This window comes from Trachemys scripta, chromosome 7 (genome assembly GCF_013100865.1).
Source record: "Trachemys scripta elegans isolate TJP31775 chromosome 7, CAS_Tse_1.0, whole genome shotgun sequence".
Taxonomy (NCBI): Eukaryota; Metazoa; Chordata; order Testudines; family Emydidae; genus Trachemys; species Trachemys scripta.
In genome coordinates, this window is record NC_048304.1 from 115,637,551 (window position 1) to 115,664,248 (window position 26,698).

Sequence of the window (26,698 nt, forward strand, 5' to 3'; positions counted from 1 at the left end):
TGTGACTAAAACGTAGCCTTAATCATTATTATTTACTATTTACTCAGAGGGACCCCATTGAGCTAGGCCCTACAAAACTTATTCTCACCTAAATTACTGTGCACTGTAGAAAATAAAGGGTTAGATATAAAGGAGTGCCAGACCTCTGTGCAGTGCATCTGGGGGTAGGAGGGGTGAAGGAGGGGTTGCTCTCTTTCTGCCTCTGACCCTGGAGATATCTGGGAGCTGTTTAGGTTTCTGGTGTAGGCCTCAGTGCTGCTTTAAACTACACCTGGTTGGCTAGAGGTCCCCAGGGGCTATCCACCAGCAGAGGCTCACTAGAGTGAAGTTTGCTGAAGCCACAATCCCAGGTGGTGGGAGGGGAAGCCAACAGCTCATGGCTCAAATCTGGCAAACCCAGCTCTACTTTTCCCCTATGCAAGGAGAATTCCCACCTGGATCTTTAACCCAGCTTCCGGTTCCCTTTCTGCTACCGAAGTGGTGCCAAGCAGCTGGCTCAAGGCACTTTCTCGCTATACTGAAGTTTGATAAAATAGAAAATAACGTGTGACTAAGAAAAAAACATCCGCTCTACATTTGGTTACAGAACATACGTCCCATGAAAGCAGCAATTACATCTCATAGTGTCTATAGACAAATAAGCTGGGGCTTTTTGTAGTAGCAATCAGAAACGTTCTGCATGATCAGAATCCGTTCTGCGAAACCAAGAGATGAAACACGGGCTCCTTACAAGAGGAATACAAAGGAGAACGTTGCAGGCAAACCTTCCTAACTAATTCCTTTGATGCAGACATGTTGAGAGGATGCTGGCGGATAAGATAAGATGGGGAGTGAGACAATGAGATTTGCCACACTCAGAACTGGAATGGTGGGTTGGGGTTTTCTACCCCTGACACCTCCCAACATACTTTAAAAATGTTGCATTGCTAACACCTATTTTAATACCATTGTAGCCAAAGTATTCGTAGAACCAGTCGGGATATGTGAGATATTCTCTGTCTGTGGCGGCGGTGTTCTCTTCTGGCGGGATATACTCATCACTGTATTCATAGTAATCTATCCTGTCTACAGGAACATAGAAGGAAAGAGGAGAAAATGTTATTAAAAGAAAGATAGTATTGTAAAATATCCGTTCTCCAGGGTTGGTACTCTGCTGCACACCGGGGCCATTTGGGATGTCATGACAGCAGTGGGCATCACATATAGATCTTCCTGATCCTATAAAAGTACAAATAGTCAAGTATGGCAGCCCCCATTTTTTCATGTTCTCTGTATATATATATTTTCCTACTGTGTTTTCCACTGCATGCATCTGATGAAGTGGGTTTTAGCCCACGAAAGCTTATGCCCAAATACATTTGGTATTCTCTAAGGTGCTACAAGTACTCCTCGTTCTTTTTGGTGATACAGAGTAACACGTCTACCACTCTGAAACAAGTATTCTTTGTTAGCCTTGTGGCCTGTAACACATGAGCTGGTCTGAGGCTATCCAATAGACGGAAGTGGCGCTCCTGCACACACACACACGCGCGCGCACACACACACACACACACTGGAACATGTTGTTCACAACATTCTGGCTACCTTTCCTTCACGGCTTCACCTGAGAGGGCTGGAGCGAATCAGAAATCTGGATCAGCCAACAGTGCTAAGTCTCACAGATCCCTAAGTTGCTAGAATTGGAAGCCACTTCATGCCACGGTGCCATTGAGAAGACTTTGTCCAGGATATTGTGATATTTTCATTCACAGCATTGAAAATTTCCAGTGCCCCAATATAATTTGGATGTTCCCACTGTTCTGTGGTTGTTTTGCGTTTCATTGCACTATTTTGTACCCTGAGGGTGGGATTCTTAGGTGCCCCTCTCCCATTGAAGTCAATGGATTTAGATGTCTAAATATCTTTGTGAATCACACCCTCAGTGCCTATAGACAGTCAGCATCTCAGGTCCTGTTATACATTTGCCTCCCCCCCTCCCGCCCCCTTGTGACATATGACAATATCCTGAACCAAGAATTAAGTTTAATATCGTTGGGGCCCATTGTATTAAAAATGCAATTATTTACATGTTGTTATAAGATGGCTGTGAGTTTTCAGAGCAGGGACTGTCTCTTATTATTTGTAGACAAAGCACCTATTACAATAGGGCCCTGATCCCAATTAGGGCCTTTAAACACTACTGGAAGACAAATAATAATTGTTCCAATCTTAGAGGGCAGTAAGAAAGAAGGTTCAGGTTCCTAAAGGGCGCAACTAAGAGATTCTCATTTGCTTTAATATTTATTATTTGCATTGTTGTAGTGCTGAGGACTCCACTCATTGGCCAGGACACCATTTTGCTAGGCACTATACAAAAACAGGGCAAAAAGACAGTCTCTGCCTCTTTGAACAGGCCAGTAAGTTTCCAGCATTAATTTTAAATGACGGTATGTAAGTTAATATTGTGCTGTTGTGAATAGCCAGATTATGCAGGTAGCAGCCTGGAGTGCACCCAAACACGGCCGGAACCAGCAGCGCTTCCAGCTTATGTTTTGCAGATGGAGAATCGATTAACTTGAGCCTCCCCATCTCTCCAGCAGGTGTCACTGCAGCCAGTCGGAATCACTCTGATGAGTTTCAAAGGCAAGGTATGCTAATAAGCAGACTTAAATGCATATAGGGAAACTTTAAAGAAGCTCTCCCCTAGGGCTGGACCGATGGCCCTGCGGATAATGCTGTACCTTCAACTGATTATCGACTGCATTATCTTAGTTTCCTCTCCTCATTCATTCGCTTGTAGCCTTTATCTTTACTCCTTCTTTGCTTCAGAAAAAATCTACTTTTGTACAATGGATGTTTTATATTTCATATTAAAATAGAAATGTCTTTTTTCCGCCCTTCTTTTTTCTATGCACCAATCCTGGTTTCTTGGGGAGGAAAAAAAAGATTCACCTCATTTATCATTATGTCAAGTCCAGACTCCTTTTTCCTGGCTCATTATTTGTCAGGAGCTGAGTCTCCATGATATGAAAGTGCTACAGGAGAGCACACCTGGTTGAGGAACATAAGGATCTCTCAGGAAGATAAAGCCATTGTCTTCAGCAAGCAAATAAAGTTTAAAGTGATGAAGTTAAAAAAGGAAAACAAAAAGAACGTCTGCCCAGAGTTCAGCCTTCAAGCTGACATTGTGCGGAAGGGAAGATATTGCAGGAGTTAGATTCCACCCCACCGCCGACTCCCTTTAATTATTAAATATCTTCCGGGAAAGGTGGCTTTGTTTCAATAGGCATCTTTAAGTAGCTGCTGCGAAGGTCTGCGTAGCCAGATCCTAGCACATACTTTATATAAAAGAAATGTATAAAAGGTCAATGCAGGGTTAATAAATGAGTAATAGATGCAATATCCTTCTGTCGTCTCTTGTCTTATACATCTTGGACTGCAACAAACTGGGTCTGGGACCATCTTTTTGTTCTGTGTTTGTACAGCACCTTGCACAATGGAGGCCTGTGACATACCCAGGGTATAATCCACACTCATGAGTAGCTGAGTCACCCCTGCCCTGCAACCTTGAGCGCCTCACAATGGCTTGGCAAAAGATGTTCCCACCGGGACGGCTCACAAGCATGCAAGCCACAGCCTGAGTGCCTGCGTGCAACTGTAGCCTGCCAGCCACACTTGGGTTATAGTCTGGCTCTCACCAGCCTTGGCTATATTGCAGGGTGACCCCAACACACTCCCAGTCCTATATTTCCCCCCCAGAAACGTATGTCCTGTACTGCCTAGCCCTCTACTGGACAATACAAACGTATATAAAATCCATCATTTTATTAATAGACTTCATGCACACTCATCTTGTTACCCCAAACAGAGTTTCCCAAATGCTTCAATTCAAATACTGGATTAGACAAAACAATAAAAGTAATGTATTAACTTCAAAGAGATGGGTTTTAAGTGAATACACATAATGAGGCATAAAAGTCAGAAATGGTTACAAGAAAAATAAAGACAAAACACAACTAACTTAACTAACTTAACAAGCTATGTTAAATTCAAAGTAAAGTTTTTCTCACCACATACTCTCAACAGTCTTGCTGGCCAAATTTCTTAGGTCAGGACCCCTTCTTTTGATTAATGGCTGCTTCCTTTGTTCCTTCTCATGCAGTGGACAGAAAGGGAGGGAGGCGCAGGGGTACCTTCTTTTGAGAAGCATTTCCAATGGGGAAGCAAGGTGACAAGCACTCAATGTGGAAGGGAACTCCATGCCGTTTCTTTGCTAAGATTTCTTTTTGCCCCTGCCCCCATTCCTGCCAAAGAGTGGTCATTTGGCAAGTAATGGCCCGTCAGGAGTGTTTACACTTGGCTGAGATGTCAGCTTGCCCTTTAGCTCCAAAAAACTGGACTCCCTAGACTTCTCTGGAAAACATACTCTAAGTCGTGATCTCAGCTTACGTTTACCATAGACAATAAAGGGGAAGGGATGCAGATCGGAATAAGTAAAAACACGTCAGATCTTCTGACCCAGGGGTTCTCAGCTTTTCGTTTTTCTGAGGCCCTCCCAACATGCTATCAAAACTCCACGTCCCACCTGTGCCACAACATCAGTTTTCCTGCATATAAAAGCCAGGGTCGGCATTAGCACATAACAAGCAGGGCACTTGCCCAGGGCTCCCCACCACAGGGAGCCCCACAAAGCTAAATTACTCAGGCTTCAGCTTCAGTCCCGGGTGGTGGGGCTTTCGCTTTCTGCTCTGGCCCCCAGTGAGTCTAATACCAGCCTTGCTTGGCGGACTTCCTGAAACCTGCTCACTGCCCCCCCAGGGGGCTTCAGACCGCTAACTGAAAACTGTTGTTGGAATGAATGAATTGAAATCAGCAGGGCCTGATGCTATTCACCCAAGATACTGGAGGAATTAGCTGAAGAAATCTCAGAGCCACTGGCAATAACATTTGCAAACACATGGATGACAGGAGAGGTCCCAGAAGACCGGAGAAGGAGTAACATAGTGCCCATCTTTTAAAAAGGGAGAAAAGGAGGAGCCGGGGAACTATAGACCACTCAGCCTGACTTCAATACCTGGGAAGCTATTACAGCAATGTATAAAAACATTCAATTTGCGAATACATGGTGGATGAAGGGGTGATCACTAGCAGCCAGCATGGATTTTCCAAGAGCAAATCATGCCAAGCCAGCTTAATTTCCTTCTTTGACAGGGTAACTGGTTTGGTGGATAGGGGAAATGTGGTGGGCATAATATACCTGGATTTCAGCAAGGCTTTTGACACAGTCCCCCCTGACATTCTGATAAGTAAACTAGAGAAATGTGGGCTTGGTGGAACTACCATTAGGTGGATACGTAAGTGGCTAAACAACTGCAAACAAAGAGTAACTATGAATGGAATGATGTGGGATTGGAGGGAGGACTCACGTGGGGTTCCACAGGGGTCTGTTCTGGGTCCAGTGTTGTTTCACGTCTTTATGAAACACTCGGGTGTAGAAATAGAGAGCATACTGATCAAATTTGCAGATGACACAAAGCTGGGGGGTGGGGGGTTTGCCAACACTTTGGAGGCTAGAGCTAAAATTCAGAGGGCTCTTGAGAAATTGGAGAACTGAGCTATAGACAACAAAATACTACAAAGACAAATGGAAGGTGCTACACTTAGGGAAGAAAAATCAAATGCACAAATACAGACTGGGGGATAACTGGCTGGGCAGCAGCATGCTGAGAAGGAGCTGGGGGTTTTGGTGGATCACAGCGTCAACAGGAGTCAGCAACGTGATGCAGTTGCAAAAAAAGAAATGCAATGGTAGGTTGCATTAACACAGGCATAGCATGCGAGTCATGAGAGGTGATAGTACTGTTCTACTTGGCGCTGGTTAGGCCTCAGCTGGAGCACTGTCTCCAATTTTGATCACCAGTGTATAGAAAGGACGTGGACACCAATGTATAGAAAGGCGAGCGACAAAGATAATCAAAAGGATGGAATGTGAGCCATATAAGCAAAGGCTGAAGGAACTGGGTATGTTTAGTTTGGAAAAGAAGAGATTAAGGGGGGATATGATAGTGGTCTTCAGATACTTGAAAGGCTGTCACAAAAAGATGGAGAAAAGTTGTCTCTTGCCACAGAAGGCAGGACAAGCGGCAGCTGGTTCAAACTACAGCATAGCAGATTTGGATTCAATCTCAGGAAAAGCTTCCTAGCTGGAAGAACAGTAGGACAATGGAACAGATGCCTAGGGAGGTCGTGGAAGCTCCTTCACTGGACATTTTCAAAAGGAGGCTGGATAGCCCTCTGTCTTGGATGGTTTAGACAACAAATCCTGCATCTTGGCAGGGGGTTAGACTAGATGACCCTTGTGGTCCCTTCTAACCCTATGATTCTACAGTTTCACATATAATGCTGCTACCTGCATTTTGCCCTGATATAATTGATCACCAAATTGTGAGTTTTTAAATGGTATCTCACAAAACATACTCTGTACAACGATTATTACAATAGTGTGTAGGGTGTGGACACAGGGATACATTCTGTCACAGGGCCTGGTCCATGACAAGGGCTCCTAGGCTCTACCATGATACAAACAACATTACAATATAATAATAATAATAATAATGTATAACATTGTGATAGAGAGGGTTAGAAGCACCTATTGACCTGTTCCATAGTACAAATCAATAACCTGAATGCGGAATGTCATCTATTATGCTTTTTAAATGGACCTTAACAGGTGGCAATATCATTATCTCCTCCGTTATTTAACCCTTTATAAACATTATGGCCATTCATTAACAACTGACTAACCACTTGCTAATCACGTATTGACCTGTTATAAACTATTTATAGATGTGCCTTGATAAAGCATGGTCCCTATATTCAGCCATGCCAGGGGACAGAGAGTTTAACAGGGGACCTTTGGTGTTGGCCAGTAGACAGGTTCTGGGCATCTCCCAGACATTACAGAAGGAATCTTCCCGGCACCCCTGCGAGATAGGGCAGTATCATTCCCATTTGACACATAGAATCATAGATATCAGGGTTGGAAGGGACCTCAGAGGTCATCTAGTCCAACCTCCTGCTCAAAGCAGGACCAATCCCCAGATAGATTTTTACCCCGGTTCCCTAAATGGCCCCTCTCAAGGATTGAACTCACAACCCTGGGTTTAGCAGGCCAATCCTCAAACCACTGAGGGGCAGTGATATTAAGGCCTCAATTTTCAGAAAGGCTCAGCACCCTACATCTATGTCCAGATTTTCAAAAGTGTTCTGGATGCAGCAGCCTCCATTGGGAACAACAAAGAATCCCCCCCACGCTGAGAGCAATGGGAGCTGCTGGGCGCTGGACTCTTGAAAATCTGACCCCGTCCATGGGTGCATGGGAATAGCTGGCCGTGCACTTGTGAAAACCTGCCTCTAAACAGCTTGCCCAACATCGCCAAAGAAGACTGGCAGTAGAACCCAGATCACCCAGGTCCCACTCCAGTGCCTTAACTACAAGTTCATTAAATTGAAGTAACTACTACAGATTCCCTAGGGCGTCCACTCATTTCGCATTTACCCAACACTCTGCCAGCTACATATGACAATAACTCTCCTCCCCCCCCACACCCGGATACGTGACATTCCTGCATCAAACTAAGACTTGTTTTCCTCTTTATCATTGCCTCAGCATTAAATAACTATTTGGCTTCCACATCTCTTATTTAAGAAGTGTTCCCATTCCATTTTTTTAATTATTCATAACAAGCCATAGGTTTAGTAAAGCAAAAGCAACAGTTTTTTTTATCTGAGCACATAATTAACGCACAAAGTCTGATACACTGGCTGATTTAAACATATTATTGAATCAGAGGGCTCGTTCTTTGTAAGTGCCGGGAAACCTTAACACGCTTAAAAAAGCAGTGATCTGACATTTGTCACTGAAATGTGACGATTACATGAAATTAAATTAGACATCCTGCATGCAAATTTTCAAAGAATAACTTTCCTCTCTGTAGTACAAACACACCCACCCCACCATAACTGATAGGCAGAGACTGACTTGTAAAGCTTCAAATCATCTTTGAGGTTTGGATGATCTTTTAAACTGCTCAAGCTTTCATCTCCAGGTTTTTTCATTGCTGAGACCAGTCAATCAATTAGTGGATTTCTGATCAATATCCTCTTATTCATTAGCTTAATGGGCTCTGTTATTGAGAGAATAGCTGTCCCAACACTGGCAGTCATGCTGTTTTGATCAGTGGATCAAGCTGCGACTAATGTTCCAAGTGGAAATGGCATGTCACTTGAGTGACATGGATTCCAGACGACAAACTCCCTCATAGATTTCCACCCCAGCTTCAACAACCACCACCCATCCATTAAACTCTCTCTGGAACACTTCCTCACCAGCATCAACTTCCAAAGTCAGCATCAGCAATGGAACTCTACTGACAATAATAGACAGGAAACCCACAGAACACCACACCTACCTCCTGGATCCAGTAACCACCCCAAACGCACCAAGAAATCTGTTACCTACAGCCAGGCGATCAGATACCACAGAACAGGTTCTGAGGAGAAAGTCCAGAATATACAACTTAACACACTCAAAACTGCCTCTACCAAACAAGGACACTCCACCACAGAGAATTTGATCACATCATGGAACAGGCCACCCAAATACCCCAAGAGAACCTGCTTCAATACAGAAATAACACCCCTAGTTGTTTCCTACCACCCCACACTGGAACCCATATGGGGTGTCATCAAACAACTACAACCCCTACACAATGGGGACCCCATCCTGAAAGAAATCTTTCCTGAACTCCCTCTTCTGGCCTTCAAACAACCCTCCAACCTTGCCAAGCTCATCATCATAAGCAAGCTCCCCACAGACCAGGACCCACCAACGCAAAGTGGCACCAGACAGTGCCAGAACAAAAGATGCAAAAACTGCAGACATGTCTCCACTGCTACAATGATCTACACACTCCCCCAACACATCTTTCAAGATCCATGGGTCCTATACATGCCTATCATAACATGTGGTATAGCTCATCCAATTCACTAAATGCCCCAATAGCAAATACGTGGGTGAAACCAGACAATCACTATCATCTCAAATGAACTCACACAGGAAAATGATAGAAGACAAAAACACCACATCACCTGTGGGTGAACACTTTTCACAAAGCGATCACTCTATATCTGACCTATCAATCCTCATCCACAAAGGAAACCTGCTCAACACTTGCAAAAGACAAGCCTGGCATCTTAAATTCATAACTTTTCTAGACATTAAAAATTATGGACTGAATAGAGACACTGGATTTATGGATTATTACAACAATCGATTATCCACTAAAAACACCCCCTTCCCCCCCCGGAGCTGCCTTCCCCTCCACTTCCTTTCCTCCCTCTGACTGGAGGGGTGTTAGCAGGGCCACTTAATCTTGAATGGTCCCTTGAAACATGTGTTAACTACTTATGCTAAACAACCTGTTTAATCTTGTATTTAGCTGTGACACTCTGAGTACATTTCCCAGACCTGAAGAAGAGCTCTGTGTAAAACTCTAAAGCTTGTCTCTCTCACCAGCAGAAGTAGGTCCAGTCAAAGATATTACCTCACCCACCTTGTCTCTCTAATGAATTGCACGGTAACTCTGCTGGGATGTAGGCATTCAGATGAGTGCCGTGCAAAGCTAAAACTTATCACAAATAAGAACCAAGGTAGCCACATGCTTATCCAAGCTTTATTCAAGTTCTCAGAAACTCTTGGGACTGCTTAACTGAGCTATTGATCTAGCTGGGATGGGCTTTCTTGCAAGGTTTCTGGCACTTTCTGTTTCCAGTTCTTCTGAAAATAACATGGAAAAAGCTACTCTCCTGGGGTGAAACCCTGGCCCCATTTTAGTCAATGGCAAAATTCCAAATGGAGCCCAGACTTCACCCAGGATATTTTGGCCCTTACACCTCTGATCCTGGCTGGAAGTAGCTGCAACCTTGAAAAACAATTGCCAAAGAAATAAAAATAATAAAATTAACCACACTTTTAAATAATTCCACCATGGTGTCAGTTGGGTCTGAATTTGAATTTGGGTCTGAATTTAATATAGAAGCTTGGGGGGGGGGGGGGAGGGGAAGTTCTGCTATTGAGGCCAGTCCTGAAAACACTTATGGCAGGGCCTAGTGCTTAATACAGTGAATAGCCCCATGGAGCTAATGTTGCTTCACTGTGGAAAGCCCTACACCCAGTCTAGGATGCATGATTGGACCCATAGGCTCTGCCTAGCACCACAACAGCTAGATAGGTTTGTTATTCCTTCAGCTTCCAACCAACAACAAAGATCATGCTCCAAACAGAGGCACTGGTACAGGAAGACAGAAGTGGCTAAAGCGCCATCTAGTTAGCTCCCAGTGTAAGTCCCATCACTATATGTCATTCTTCTTCTCAGGCCATCAACACTAATTTCCACTTCTGCTTTGGGATGATATTAGAGTCACAGAGTTTTGGGCCAGAAGGAACCACTAGATCATCTAGTCTGACCCCCTGTATATTGCAGGCCACCACCACCACCCAGCCCCACCACTCTAAATCCAACAACCAAAATGAGACCAAAGCATTACAGCTCACAGGGGACTAGACTATTATGTGCTGCAGGGAATGCATAAGAGGGACCGAGGTACACCAGTGTCTGAGGCCCCTGCAGTGTTTGGGAAATAATTAAGTGAGATATATCCAGGTAATCCTGGCAAGTGATCCAAATCTACATGCTGCAGAAGAAAAACCCCACCCCACCAGGCCACTGCCAATCTGCCTGCTGGAAAAACTCCTTCGTGACCCCACATATGACGATCAGTTAGACCCTGAGCATGTGAACAAGAACCAGCCAGCCAAGCACCTGAGAGAGAGCATGCCTCGTGCCACCTCAGAGATCTGGCCCACCCTGCCTAGCGTCCCATCTCCAACCATGGTCATCGCTGATGCTTCAGAGGGAAGACATAAAAAAACTCCTCCCAGAATACAATGGTGATGATGGAGGGTGTGGGGAATCCCTTCCTGATCCCTGCTTGTGGCCAGCTGAAACCCTGGAGCATGAGCTGTAGGAACATAAGACTTAAACTGGAAGTGAGCCCCAGAGCTGTTGAGCCCTGCCCCCTACCATCACATGCAACCCCTCTCATACAATCGCATTCATAAATTTGTCCAGTTCTCTTTTACAACTAATTAAGTTATTTGCCCCCAAAATTCCTATTGGGAGGCTGTTCCAGAACCTCACCCCTCTATGGTTAGAAACCTTCTTCTAATTTCCAGCCTGAATTTGTTCATGGCCAGTTTATATCCATTTGTTCTTGTGCCAACACTGCCCATTAACTTAAATAGCTCGTCACCCTCCCTGATATTTACCTCCCTGATATATTTATAAAGAGCAAGCCTTCTTCAGCCTTCTTTTTGCTAAACTAAACAAGCCAAGTTCTTCCAGTTTCCTCTCTTAAAATAGTAGCTCTTCTCTGTACCTGTTCCAGTTTACATGTATGTTTCTTGGACATGGGTGGCCAGAACTGTGCACAGTATTCCAGATGAGGTCTTACCAGTGCCTTGTACAATGGCATTAATACTTCTCTCTCTCTACTGGAAATGACTTGCCTAACATGCTCAAGGATCACATTTGGCTTTTACACAGCTGCATCACATAGATGGCTCATAGTCACGTTGTGATCAACCCACACACCGAGGTCTCTCTCCTCCTCTGCTGCTTCCAACTGATGAGCCACCAGCTTGTAGCAGAAATTCTTATTATTAGACCCTAAGTGCACAACCTTGAAATTTGTACTATTGAATTTCATCCCATTTCTATCATTCCATGCTTCAAGTTCATCCAGATCTCCCTGTATAATATTCCAATCCTCCTCTGTATTGACCATGCCTCCTAACTTGGTATTACCAGCACATTTCATTAGCTTCTTTCTGTGCCAAGGTCATTGACAGAAATATTGAATAAGATGGGTCCTAAGACTGATTCTTCAGCACGTTACATTTTTTGCAATTAGTTTTAAATACTTTGCTAGCCCCTATGCAACTGAATTATTTGGTAGTCCATATAATATTGCCATATAAGTAGCTCTTAGGCTGTGTATCCTGATTTTCTCAAGCAGTAATGCCATTAAACTAAAGGGATGGGTATTATTTGTGGGATTTCAGGTGTATACCCACAACATTATGATGGGTGACTTTTTGTTTTATAAATTAAAATTTTAAGCTTGTACCAAACCTTTTAGGGCAGGACCCTGTTATCATGAATAAACCATAGATTCATGGAAGTTAGAGGTGGATAATATCAGTTTGATCATATAGGCTACAATCTGTTTTACTCCTTATACAATCCCAATGAATTGGATGCTACAGGCTGTAAATCAGGGCACGATTTGACCCTGAGACCTATGCAATTATATGGCCAAATGCTCAGAGAAGCCAAATTATAACCTCAAATGCTCACATAAAATGACAATTAAATTTGTGTTCTGAGAACTCTAGCAACAGAAATCACACTTGCATTGTGTGCAGCTGAAATAATACAGACCCACATGAGTAGTCCCACTGAAGTAGTTAAGTAGGGGAGCTAAGTAGGGAAGTAGGACCTTATTCAGATATGTGTGAAGTATCTTGCTGAATCAGGTACACAATCACAATATAATATACGGAGACCATTTTATGAAAGAAATCAGAACCACTTACCTGTCTGCAAGTCAACTAGTGAAGAGAAGAGGCTGGAAAGCTGCATAGAAGACAAAGAATGGTGGACTGGTAAGTTTTTGAATCCAAAACACAATAGGAGCCTCATTTGAATGTATTTGCCGTTTCAGTTTCCCAAGAATTCTAATGAATGAAGCTGCTGCATTTTCAAAAGCACTCAGGAGCCATTAGCGCCTATGTTCTCAAAAACACTTTTGAAAATTCACACACTTTATTGAAGTGCCTAAATAGGAACTGAGCTGTGAAAGTCCAGCTGCTATTCTGGGTCTTGAGTAGAGCTTGGCGTGAATACGAGATTTTTTGGTTTGCTGGTAATTCCTCAAAATAATTAAATGTACAAAAAAATCACTATACATATACACCCAGTTGGGAAATTTTTGAAATGTTCAGCTCATCCAAAAGTCAGGAAAAAATGTATTTGGGGTGAAATGAAACGTTTCATTTCTAGTTTGAGCATTTTTAACGGGTTAGTTTTTTAAACAAATAATATTAAAGGGAAATTTCAAAACAAACTGTGCTGCATTTTTTGGTTTTGGTTTCAACCAAAACAATTTGGCAAATTCAACACAAATTTGGGAAATGTTTCAGTCAACCCAAATCTGTGTTTTTCAGCTAAAAGAAAAAAAGGGGGGGAGGGCTTTTGGCCAAAAAGTTCCACCCACTCTTGTCCTGCGTACTTCAGAAAATCTTGTCTGAATTATTCAAACTGCCTGTTCCCCTATTAAGTGACTGCATTGTTTGTTTAACTAAACATTGCCTCTTAGAATTATAGCTGGTTCTGATGTTTGCCTGGGTCTTGATTCAGTAACCTCTGAAGTCAATGCAAAGATGCCTGTTGATCAATGGGTGAAGTTAAAGAAAATTTGAATCAGCAGGACCTGAAAATCTGAGCTGGAAGGCTCACAACAATGATAGGAGTTTGCCTGGGCTTTCCAGACATTCCTGTGTGGCAATTCCACACATTCAACCTCTCCTGCAGAGTTCTGTCTCTTCCTCATTGGATCCCAGGCAGCATCTGAATGTGCAACAAGGACAAATAATGAAGAAAGCTAAGCAAACCTTTGGAGGTGTTTGAGTTTTAAGAGAAGGTTTGGCTGAAGAGGGTTTTATTGAATCCAAACTGTCACGAACATCCCTAGCAATGAGACACTAAATAGGCTTTAACCTGGCACTTCTTCTTGTGTTAAAACACATACAGTTACATTATATACATGATTTTGTGGATGGGATGAGAGTATACAGAATACTGAATAGTACAGAGAAGGTAGATCTCCCTATTTCACAGTACTGGAGGGGTACAAATACGCCCAAAGCAACCTCGTTTATGTATTCAAACTAGTATTCACAGAATGATTTGGTTTCGGTTTTGCTTTTTTGCATTATTTACTTGGTTCATTATCTATGCTTGATAGACAATGAACTGGTTAAATAATGCAGAAAATAACATTCTGTGAATACAAACTTGAATATGTAAACTAGTTTGCTGTGGGTGTATTTGTGCCCCTCTTGTGTTTGAAACAGGGAGAACAGAAACTCCAGATCCACCCATTCCATTGATTACAACGGGAACCTTAACAGAGCAGAGTTCCCCAGACCTCTCAGCAGAGCCTCCATACAGCTGCAATTAAATGAACCATCCAAGTCTCTAACCAAATCATTTGCAACTAGGATGATGCACACTCATGCAATTTTTTCAGGTCAATGACTGGGGTGATGACAATTATAGGGCCATAAATGCAATATACTAGGTATATATTCATTAGTGCAGATATAGGTTTCCCTAAGTCCCTTGCCAGAGCCCAGATTCAGAGGCAATTGTACAAGCAAAATGCATCTGACCTCACCCTTTGCAAGGTAAGGCAATGTACAAAATTGGGTATTGGGCTACATATTAGAGATGAGTCTAAATCAAAACCCTGAAACGGAACTTAATCCTGGTTGGCTAAATACACTAAACAAAAAGAAACAAGCAAGTAGCAAAGAATGGTACAAAGCAAAGCTACATTTACAATCCCCGTCCCTCAAAAGTAAGAATCCTTCCCATTCGTTAGAGATGTCTCTCTGCACTTAACCCAAATTCCCCACCTTGTCGGTTTCCATCATTCACTGCATTATCTGTCCAATTGGGACTGCCAATCACTTTTTGCGGGGCGCCTTGTCTGATTCAGCAAAGAACTGAAGCAGATGCTTAACTTTAAGCCTCGATCCTAAAGCCTCTAGGTGCTGCTGCAATACTGTACAGACATTACACCTAGTACTAAGGAATTAATTTCTGGAGAGCCATATGGATTTCTACAGGACTTTTCCATAAATGGGGGTATAGTGCATGTCTAAGGCTTTCTCTTTGCCAGTATAAATATACCAGTATAGCTATTCTGGCAAACCCTCCTAGTGGGCGTCTAGTTTACTCTGGCAAAGGCATTACACCTATACCCCGATATAACACTACCCGATATAACACAAATTTGGATATAACGCGGTAAAGCAGTGCTCTGGGGGGGCGGGGCTGCGCACTCCGGCCGATCAAAGCAAGTTCGCTATAACGCGGTTTCACCTATAACGCGGTAAGATTTTTGGGCTTCTGAGGACAGCGTTATATCGGGGTAGAGGTGTATTTTGCCAATATAGCTTGTAGCAGTCCCGCCAGATAAATAAGCTGCATCTCTATATAACTCCATTTATGCGAGGGCTTTTCCACCAGGGCTATGTGGGTGAGGGCTGTGCTTTTCTCAGCATAGCTAGGTGGGTAAAACCTTTACATACCAGACCAGACCGGTGTGTTCACCATTACTCTTCCCATCAGGATCTTGTGTTATGTTCCCCCCTCCCTCAGTGCTACCTCTAATGACCCAGCCACCTTAGCACAACAAAGGAGAGAATTGGCCTCTCGCCTTTGAAATGCTTCACCAAACCATACTGGCTTAAAGGAATTTTCTCTTACTGGCACAAAGCCACGTTTTGCTTCGTGTACAAAACTTTCTGTAGCTCTCATCTTTGGACGGCACAGAAAGTGCAACCCTCCTCAGCCCCTAAGGTCTAGCCCTTGCTCTTGTTTTAGCACCTTGAGTTGCTGTGTGAAATCAGCAGGGTAGCCAAGTTTCCGAGATTCACAGCAATGCACAGTGAGTATCAAAGACTAGGGCTGAGCCCTCTCTGTGTTTTATATGCTTGCACCTGGCATGTTGCTATATTTCACGAGGCCACCAGAGGGGGCACTTGTTCTTCAGTGGAAGTATCATAAAACAAGTCAGAAGCAGGATTCAAACAAAAGAAGTTGAAAAATAATAGATTCTGGGTTTTCTTTCACCAAGCATGATCATTTCTGCAGCTTGCCACGGATACTTTGTGTTCTCAAGAGAGAGAAAAAATTGCTGAACGTGTGAATCCTGTGTGCATCAGGGCATTAGAGAGACAAAAGATGAAGCTAGATGTCAGAGGCACCTCATTGTACATTTTAATTCTTCAGTCTCATAACAAACAAAAGCCCTACAAAAAATATTTAAGATAAAATGTATCTGGTTAATTTGCTGAGCCTGGAGTCACCAGTATATTGGAAAAATGGCTGAAATGGCCAAACTTAGACTGGACTTTATAGCAATAAGAATAAGAATAAACAATTATCCAATGCTTCATTTCTCCAAAGCACTGACAAACATTAGCTCATTAATTAGATCTAGAACACAAAAGGCAGACCCTACCAATGTCTGTTACTTTATATTTTTTCATTTTAGGTGTTTATCATCTGTGTTCTAACTTCATGGACAGCAAAAGGATTCAGCTAGTTAAATGTAACAGACTGGACCTCCTAATGCCAGAACTGTGCACTTTGTGCACTGAAGCCCAAACCCTACAGTCCTTTTGCAGCCATTTAAGCCCATGGCAATTTTGCCTGAGAAAAGACTGCAGGATATGGCCCTAGCTGTAAGCAGGACTTGCTAATAAGCATCTGGCTGTTTGTTGCAAGTCCCTTTTCATGAAGCAAATTTACTCACTGATTTGCCAATGTTCACCCTCAAGTGCTCAGAAATGTGCACTTGTTCACCCTTGTGCAATGTTCACCCTTGTGCAATGTTCACCCTCAAGTGCTCAGAAATGGGCGTCCTTCCTTTGGCGCATCATGGGAATTGAGAAACTAGGCGCTAAGAGTGGTTGAAAGTGGCTTTAACCTAAGGTGATGGCTGGAAAAGAGCCTTCAAACCTGAGTCAGATGCAAGAAACACAATGGTACAAATGAATAAGGAATTGTTTAAATCTATCAGGAACAAATAAAATCCTAGCAATATTATAGCTCAGATTTTTGTTCTGATGTACAGAGATGGTAACATTATGCAGAAAAGAGAAATATTCCACAAATATTTCTGTTCTGTGTTAGGAAAGAAGCAGAACAATGTAATATTTCACAGTGATAATGAAATGCTTTGTATTCCATCAGCAACTAGGGATGATGTTAAACAGCAACTATTGAAGTTAAACATTTTTTAATTTGTAGGATGAGAACTTGCACCCAAGAGTATTAATGGAACTGGCTAAGGCACTCTCTGAAGCAATAATGTTGATTTTTAAGAAAACCTGAAACACTAGCAAACGTCCAGAGGACTGGAAAATGCCAATGTTGTGCAAATATTTAAAAAGAGTAAATAGGATGACCTGGGAAACAAGAGACATCAATCTCAGGCAAAATCATGGAAAGGCTGATACTGGACGCAATCAGTAAAGAATTAAAAATGGTCGTGTAATTAAAGTCAAGCAACATGATTTTTTGGAAAACAGATCTTGTCAAACAAACATGATGCTGTTTTTTAATGAGATCACAAGTTTGGTTGATAAAGGTAACTGCATTGACGTAATATACTTAGACTACTGTAGGGCATTTGACTTAGTTCTGCATGACATTCTGATAAAAAATTAGATCTATATAAAATTAATGCAGTCCATAGTCAGTGGATTAAAAACTAGATCAGTAATAGATCTCAAACAGCAATTGTAAACAGAGAATTATGATCCAGTGGGCGTGTTTCTATAAAGGTCCCACAGGGATCTGTTCTCGGACCAATGCTCTTTATTATCTTAATCGATGTGGAAGAAAATATAAAATGATTGCTAGTAAAATTTTCAGGTAACAGAAAAATTGATGGAATGGTAAATAATGAAGGGGACAGGTCAGTTATACAGACCAACCCGGATGGTTTGTTAATAAGTTGGGCTCGTTTGAACAGCACGCATTTTAACACAGCCAAATGCAAGGTTATACATCTACAAATAAAAGAATGTAGGTCCTACTCTGAAAAGGAGTTAGCAATCAAGGTAGATAACCAGCTGAACATGAGCTTCCAGTGCAAAGCTGTAGCTAAGAAGGTGAACGTGGTCCTTGAATGTATAAGCAGGGGACAAGTAGTGTTAGGGAGGTACGATTACCTTTGTATACATATTAGTGAGACCATTACTGGAATATTGTGTCCAGTTCGGTATCAACACTTCTGAAATATGTAGACACATTTGAAAGGGTTCAGAACACAGCTACAAGAATGAGTCGAGGTCTAGAAAAATACCTTATATTGAGAGACTTAAGAAGCTCAGTCTGTTTAATTGATCTAAGGGCTGGTCTACACTGGGGGGGGGGGGAATCGATCTAAGATACGCAACTTCAGCTACAAGAATAGCGTAGCTGAAGTTGACATATCTTAGATCGACTTATCTCGCGTCCTCACGGCGCGGGATCGACGGTTGCAGTTCCCCCGTCAACTCCACTTCCGCCTCTTGCCCTGGTGGAGTTCCGGTGTCGACAGGGAACACATTCAGGGATCGATTTATCGTGTCTAGATGAGACGTGATAAATCAATCCACGATAGATCGATTAGTACCCACCGATCCGGCGGGTAGTGAAGACATACCCTAAGAGAAGTTTAAGAGTTGATCATGGTCTACAAGTACCTACATTGGGAAGAGATTTATGATAGTAGACTAATCTTTTATTTAGCAGAAAAAGGCATAATAAGATCCAATGGTTGGATCTGAAACGAGACAAATTCGGACCAGAAATAAGGTGCAAATTTTGAAGACTGAGGGCAATTAATCATTAGAACACCTTACCTGGGGATGTGGCTGGATTACCATCACTTGCAGTCTTTAAATCAAAACTGTATGTCTTAATAAAAGATATGTTAAAACTCAAACAGACGTTATGAGCTTGATGAAGAAATTTCTGGGAGAGGTTCTATGGCCTACATTATGGAGGAGGTCAGCCTAGATTATCATAATGGCCTCCTCTGGCCCTAAAATATATGAACATTTGAATATATGAACAAAAACAAAACAAGAATTGAGCTCATTACCTCATTGGAGTAAGTTGTGATATTTTCCTATACCTTGCAGCCACGGTAAGATAAATACTGATTTTTTAGTTTGTCCACCTGTATACAGTATAGCTACAGAATGATTTTTAAAACTCTTATGGTTCTTGTTTTGAGAAAAATGTCTACCTGACCATGATAATGGGTAAAATTTACAAAAAATATTTAGGAGCCTAAGTCTTGTGAATGGACGTCAGTGGGTTTAGGCTCCTAAGTCTCCTTTGGACACAGGACTTATAAGCCTAAGTCGCTTGAGTGCTTTTGAGACTATATTTCAACCTCTCAGCTCTAAAGCTCCCTGTGAGAATTGTGCCTATTTCTGCATGGCATGTCACATGGAGCCAGAATTTTCTCTTTGGACCCTTGCCATAAAAATTCAAATAAAAATAAATAAAATAAATCCACAGAAATACCCGGGGTAACACTCATAAAGAGACAGGTTGGGGAAAGAGCGAAATGTAGCAGGGCAGGAACTCTCAAATATCTGCCCTTTGCTAGGCATGACATGACAAAAGATCTTTGAAAGAAAGAGGCAGAAGATGGGAAAGACCAGTGCAGTTGCTGGAAATGATTGTGTGGGATACAACCAGCTGGCTGTACTGCTTAATGCTTCAGAGGAAGCGGAATATCCCCTAACCTTCCCTGCCTACAGGCCCTGCCAAGGAAAATTCCTTCCTAACCATAAACCTGGAGATTACACATTGCCGTTCCCCATTACAATCAAATAGATACAGAACTGAGACTGGTTGTAAGACATGGGAGAGCGCTTGAGCAAATTCTGTTTGTCACTGACAGTAGGTCTGAAAGAGCTATAATCATAGCCACAACTGCCTCTCCATTGTGAATCTCTTGTCCACTCTGACAGCTTTCAAAGGGATCTTTTGTCTGGGCTTTTGACAGACTAGAAAGGAATCAGATGTTCTGACAGTCTAACAAGCATCCAAACTCTTGGGTACCACCCTGTTGAACGCCAGCATTCCAGGAACTTTGCTGGAAAAGCCCCAAGCTCCCAACGGCATTGCATTACTCAGTCAATGTTATAACTGGATTATAATGGAAGCAGGGTGTGTTCTCACATGTACACATATACACATTATCCTTAGAGTGGGAAATGGTCTACTTAAAAGGACTTCATCATGGTTAGTGGGTTCTAGGTTTCTCTTTCCCAATACGGCAACCCCTGCCTTTTCCAAGTTAGGAATACACATACTGCCTGCCTCTTGATTCCATTACAAGCCCTAGAGTCTTGAGGAGAAAAGACAACCAAACATATTCTAATCAGATATTTATGCTGCAATCTTTTTTTATTTGCTTTAGGAGATCAGATGACAAGCACCGAATGTGCCTGGTTTCAGAATATCAGAAACTGAATTTATTTCATGTCTCTATTTTTGGAACTGTTAAGTTCACACCCTTTCCCATTTTAGCATCTGATATAGGAACCCCTTGGGACCCAGAAGGGAGCTGAAGGCATGGCTATTGGAGATGCTGTTGTAACCACCTCTGCTGCCTACCCAAGGGCTCCTGGCTACTGTATTTCAAGACAATCTTTGCACCACAAGTTAATCTTGCACCACAAGAAGCTTCCTGGGAAAGTGTGGGTGTTTTCAAACCGGCTCAGTTGTTGAGCTTGTGCATTTGTGCTTACATGGAAAACAGGCTCAGTTTCAGGAATCAGGAGCAAAAAAGGGGGCTGCAAAATCTGTTTCAATGGGGCTGCAAAAGCAGATTCTATCACCCTGACAGAAGTGCTGGGTATCATCAAACATTCTGCAATCAGTGCTGAGAATGCAGGTTATGCTGCTAGACTTAAAGCTTATGCAAAGCCATTAAGTCCCTTTAGTTACAAGGGATATCAACCCTCCCGCTTCAGGGCATAAGCTGATTGCCTTCGGGGGTCAGAAAGGAATATTTCCGTCTATGTTATAGCATTGCACAATTAGCTAGGGGCATTGTGAAGGCTTTTTGCTTTCCTGCAGCATCAGGCAAACTTAGGCCAGAGTTGCCGTGGCAGGATATTGGCCTTGATGGACCAGTGATCAATGCTGCTTTGACTACTCATATTTCTCTGTACGGGGAATTGTTTTATGATGCCCATATGTGCATACCACAGAACTATGGGGACAATATGCATAGACCAGCATCATTGATTTATTTAATCAATGCATTCTGTTGACAAACGCAGCAGCCGGCATCATGACCTGTTCCTATGCTGTGCCGATCGATGCACTGGGGGTCGATTTATCAGGTCTAGTGAAGACCTGCTAAATCGACGGCAGAGCGCTCTCCGGTCGACCCCAGTACTCCACTGGGAATGAGAGGAATAAAGCAAGTTGACAGGAGAGTGTCTCTTGTCGACCCAGCATGGTGTAGACACTGCAGTAAGACGACCTAAGCTACATCGACGTCAGCTACATTATTCACGTAGCTGTAGTCGCGTAACTTAGGTCGACTTACTGTGGTCGTGTAGATGTAGCCTGACTTTGGGACTTCTAGCACTAAGTGATGAGCATCTAGCACTCGAGCTGAAGAAATAGCTCCTTTAGCTGGTAGCTACAGGAGATTCAGATCCCCTGTGGCCCAGCCACTGCAGTGGGATGCATGACAAACTCTGAACAGTGGGTTTTGCCGAGCATTTTAAAAATCGTAATAATCTCTTAATAATTCACGCTTCACGAGCAAATATACTGTAGGTTAAGATAGTGGTCATGCTGGTGGGTTCAAAACATTCTCCATTACAACCCTGCCTTCTTTAGTTTTCATACTTTCTGAAATGTCCACATCAATGGGCAGAGGTAAGGGCTCGATTCTGCATCCATTACTCACCTGAGTCAACCTTACTCCTGTAAGTAGTGCTGGTGAAGTCAGTGGGACTATTCCTATGAGGAAAGGTTTGAATATTAAGGCGTCAGTTCAGCAAAGCGCTTAGGCACATGCTTAACATTAAGCACATACTTAAGTCCCATCAACGCCTACCATGTGAGCAAGTGCTTTGCTAAATCAGGGCCTTAATTTCCTATTGAACTTTTCTAAATTCACCCATCATCATGAAATCGGTGCACAAACATAGCTCTCATATTTACTGACTTCTGAAGCCCAGACTCAGCAAAGTATTTAAACCCACGCTGAAATCGGCAAAGCACTTAAACCACAAGCTTCGGTACTTTGCTGAGAAAGGCTACTTTGCTGAAGCAATGTCTTAACTCTTACTGCGCTTAACGCTACAACTTCAGTGTTTCAATAACAGAATCTTTTGTTTTAATTTTGCAAAACTAAGAAATCCTTAATGATATCAGACCTTAGTCTGAGAATGTCTCTGCTACTAAATATTTGCTAAGAAGTCAAGTGAGACAGTCATTAAAAAACAAAAAAGCAAAGCCCAGGTTCTCAGAATATTGATGTGATAACCAGTGAATTCCTACTGAAATTCTAAGCAAAATAAATTGAATAAAAACTGTAAAAGATCTCTAGTCACTGAAGCAAAACTTGCATATAGTTCAATTATGTCGTTTAAATACGGCCAAATTCTGCTCTCGGTTTCACCAATGTTGTAATTCCACAACCCTTGATGGATTTACTCCAGATTTTCACATTTGTAACTGGTTTCTTTTCCGATCATATTGCATCGAACTGACAGGAGAATTTCGCCCTTCGACCCTGATCCTGAAATCCTGGTGCTTTTCTGTTCAGTTCTGTCTAGACGGAACTAATGCATGAAATGTTGTTTGGCTTCTTCAATATTATAACAATAACCCTTTAATAATTATACTGCTACATATAAAAACTCCTAAAACCCAAGTCTAATAAAAAATAAAATGAAGAGGATGATGATGGAAAGGAAGGAAACATTAATTTATTTTTTCCACTGAGTTTCGCAGAGTGTAAAGTCTATTTTTTTTTTTTGACCGACTGCTTTCAATGCAACTTCTTTGGAACAAATCATTAAGCCCAAAATGTCCTCTTGTAACATGTTTGTCATGTCATGGTCACGTCACAGCAACTGGGCCTTTTTTTTTTCCGCTGGGATTCATGCCAAGTGCTAAGCCAAAAAACCTTGTTATATTAATTATGAATAAAAACATGTTTTATTAAAAACTAGCCTGCTGAATATTCTGTCGTGCTGCTTTTCGGTGACAGCAGAATTGCTTTTGCATTTTAGCAACGTTAATGAAATTTTGGAGGGTGGAGGGTAATATATATATACTCCATTTTCCTCAGTGATATTTACAGGAAAGTCAGATTAAAACCATCACAGCTAATTAATTGTTCTAACATTAAGGGTTAGTTAGGAAAATCTGTACATGATTTAGTACAGGATCCAACCTTCTGCAATGGGTGTGAATTAAAGCATCATCATCATTCTGGACTTGTTTAGATTTGATTGGGTTCCCACAAAATCTGTAAAACTGACACTGAAGCACCCTAGTATTGATGCCGCCAGTAAGTTGTCAAATGCATCATTGGATCAAGTGTGTGGTATGCATTGTTGCCTGTGGATGGATAGTCCTAACAATACACTATTTAAATAAAACTCTGTTGTGTAGTGAAAATCACTGATCATGTATTCACCAGCCAGTTCAAAAAGATCCATAAGCCATTAAAAAACCCTCTCTCTCTTTCTTCCAAAGGACTGAATTTAAGCACATCAATGTCTAGAATTTCAGAATGAATTTCAGTAAACATGAAATCTCATCAACTGGAATCTTCATTAAAGAATAAGTAAAAAAAAACAACCACCTCTTTTGTGAGAAAATCTGCGTGCTGAAATGTTTGGAGGAATGGGAATGTTTTTAAAGGTGATTTTTAACTTCTCTTGGGTTACAAGCCAATCTTTTATTTTTCTTTAGTGATGGGATGAACAGATCTGGAAAAGTATTTCTCTTTAGCTCTGATAAGACTAGGGTTTGGGGGTTCTCTAGTTGTGTTGAATGTTTTGCTGTTAACCTTTTCCCCCTACAGTCAGAAATGTGAATATTTTGGAGGGGTCTGTTGATGTGGAGGAGCTGCTGTTTGGCATCTCTGGTTATCTGGCAGGCAGATCACATGCTTAGCACCACTTTCTCATGCCCTTACTCACAGGGAATAGCACCTTATTCTACTAAATCAACGCAAGCACTCACCTGGCTAAGCGAATTTAATCCTCTTTGAATAAGTCTGCAAAATTAACAAACCCGAGAACTCGACTGACCCTTTTAGGTGAGTATCGACTCCTTTCTGCATCAATAGTCATTGGAAAAAACACACATGGACCTAACTGCAATACTGTACTACAGAGAGATGAATTCCTCCAGGAGCTCCATTAAACATGAAGACTGGGAGCCCTTATTTTTATCACAGCAACTACAATTCTGGTTCAGATTCCGACTTATTAAGGGCCTAATATGCTCTCACTGTCATTAGGGGGAATATTTCCATTGACTTTAATAGAAGTAAGCAAAAGCTCCAACATCTTATATAGTTAAAAAAAAAACTTGTTAAAAATCTTTGCTTCAATAAATCCAGTGGCAGGTTGTTCCACAGGTTAACAAGATGTAACATGTATTCCCTTTTATTGGCTATAAATATATTGTTTCCCTTTCTTGCATTGTGGGACTGTGGAAAAAGAAACACCCTACTGGCTTTGTCGGTACTTGTCTCCTCACACAAATTGGCCAAATAGTACCTTTTAATTTAGCCTCTTTTGGAAGCCATCTCCACCTAGCAACGACTGGGATGTGTTAGTATTTGTATGGAAACATTAGCAGAGCTGTAAGCTTCACACTATCCAGAGCCACTGTACTAACTTCGCACTTAATAACACTAACGTTCACCAGAATTAGACTAAACGAACTCCAACATTTTGTTTCACACAAATGCACGCACCACCCCATCCAGGCACCACCCCATCCAAGCAACCCGTCTGTTTAATGTCTCCTCCAAAAATTTTAGAAAACCCATTTGAACCATGAAGCTTTCTAGCTCTAAGAACCACACGCCACATTCTGCGTTTTGAGACTCTCGGGTCTTCTGAGCAAGGTACAATTAAATGTTTGGCACTGTTCACGTATTGCACTGCTCCATGTATGCCTTGACACTATATGGATAATAAAAAATACAGGAGGAGTCAAAACTAGATCATTTGGGTCCAGTTGTCAAGGATAATTGGGAACTAGGGATAGTTTAAAAAGCTGACTCTGAAAGTGTGTTGATTAGGAGACTTATTAATACATATGTTTTCTCCTAGCTATAATGAAATCAGTTCTATGTATTAGGGACAGAAGAATATTCTACAAGAGCTAGATGGGTAGATGGGGGTGCACTATGTCAATATCATAATGTATTATTTTCATAGCAGTTGTGCCTAGCAGCCTCAGTCATGGACCTCATGGTGCTAGGCGCTGTACAAACAGAGAACAAAGATAGTCCTGATGTCAAAGATTTGACAATTTAAGTATAAGACAACAATCAACAGATGGATCCAGACAGGCAGGGGAGTACAAGGAAACAATGAGACAATACTGGTCAGTATAATAGGTAGTGGTTTCAGCACACCAGCTGCCTGACCATTGTCAAATAAATACTGTGTGTTTTACAGATGTAAGTGCAGATCCTTAATAGAGCTCTATTGATTTATACTAACAGGGGATCTGGCCCACAGTACTTATTTTTTCACTAGACTCTGTGTTCCCCATCTGCCTCTTTATACTCTCGCTCTCTGCTTGTTTTATTCTGCTCTATCTTTCAACCTATTTTTACATTGGATTTTCCTTCTCTGTCCCGTTTGGGGGCCCTCTCCCCCAAGGGGCTCTCTGAGGTGTAATGCCTATTCTATAATGCTCAGGTTTCCACCTTTTAGGCCCATGACATTCCAGTGGATCTGAATCTAGGCTAAATCAGTACTTCCAATCTCTGAGACAGTACTTAATTAGTACCAGGGCTGTGCACCGGCACCTCTGGGCTTGGCAGTTCATACCCCCAGCACCTCTGGGTTTGCTGCATCAGTTATAAATGTAAAAAAATTGCTTCAGCCCCGGCACCTCTTTCTTTACAAATTAAGCACTGCTCTGAGATATAGCTTAGTTTTGTAATTGCTAGGTAAAGGTTCTGCAAAGAGCTGCACAAGCGGTAACTACCTTAAAAGGATACTTACACAGAAAGGTGCATTCCCCAGCAATAGGATCAGAGGAAGAACCCAAAGGGACACAGCGCCATTGACCATCCTCACAAACTAAATTTTCCTACAAATAATCTTGCATTTGTTGACTATGTTTTTTTCTGCAAAGTCAAACTGCAATGGCTAGAGAGCAAGTTCATGCAATGCAAATGATTAACTACGCTTCAAATATTGTTTAATGTTTAATGTTTGGTCAACAGACTATCCTGATCAAATATGTGCTACCGGTGAATCCATTCCAGTACATTCTTGTCTTGATCATTGGGGAACATGTCAAAATTACAAAGTTTAACAACCTAGTGCGTAATAAATAGAAGTAGGATGTATTTATTATTATCAATATTATTGTCAACTGTAGACATTCAAAGATATGAGTCAGAGACAATCCCACAGCAAAAAACCCCAGGAGATTTGGCTTAAAAATCATGAGATTTTTAAAAATAATAAATGTTGGGCTCTTTTTTATTGGCTTCTGGGTTT

The 26,698-nt window shown here is 41.9% G+C and overlaps 1 protein-coding gene across 1 annotated transcript in view; it reads right to left on the reverse strand.

Moving 5' to 3' along the window:
* HABP2 (hyaluronan binding protein 2) overlaps positions 1 to 26,352 on the reverse strand; it is a gene marked incomplete in the record, with an annotated part of 39,287 nt that extends 12,935 nt beyond the window's left edge. The window contains 3 exon segments of the mRNA XM_034777522.1: positions 946 to 1,065; positions 12,698 to 12,737; positions 26,195 to 26,352. Coding sequence (XP_034633413.1) covers positions 946 to 1,065; positions 12,698 to 12,737; positions 26,195 to 26,263 — 229 coding nt within the window.
* Between the last annotated feature and the right edge of the window lie 346 nt (positions 26,353 to 26,698).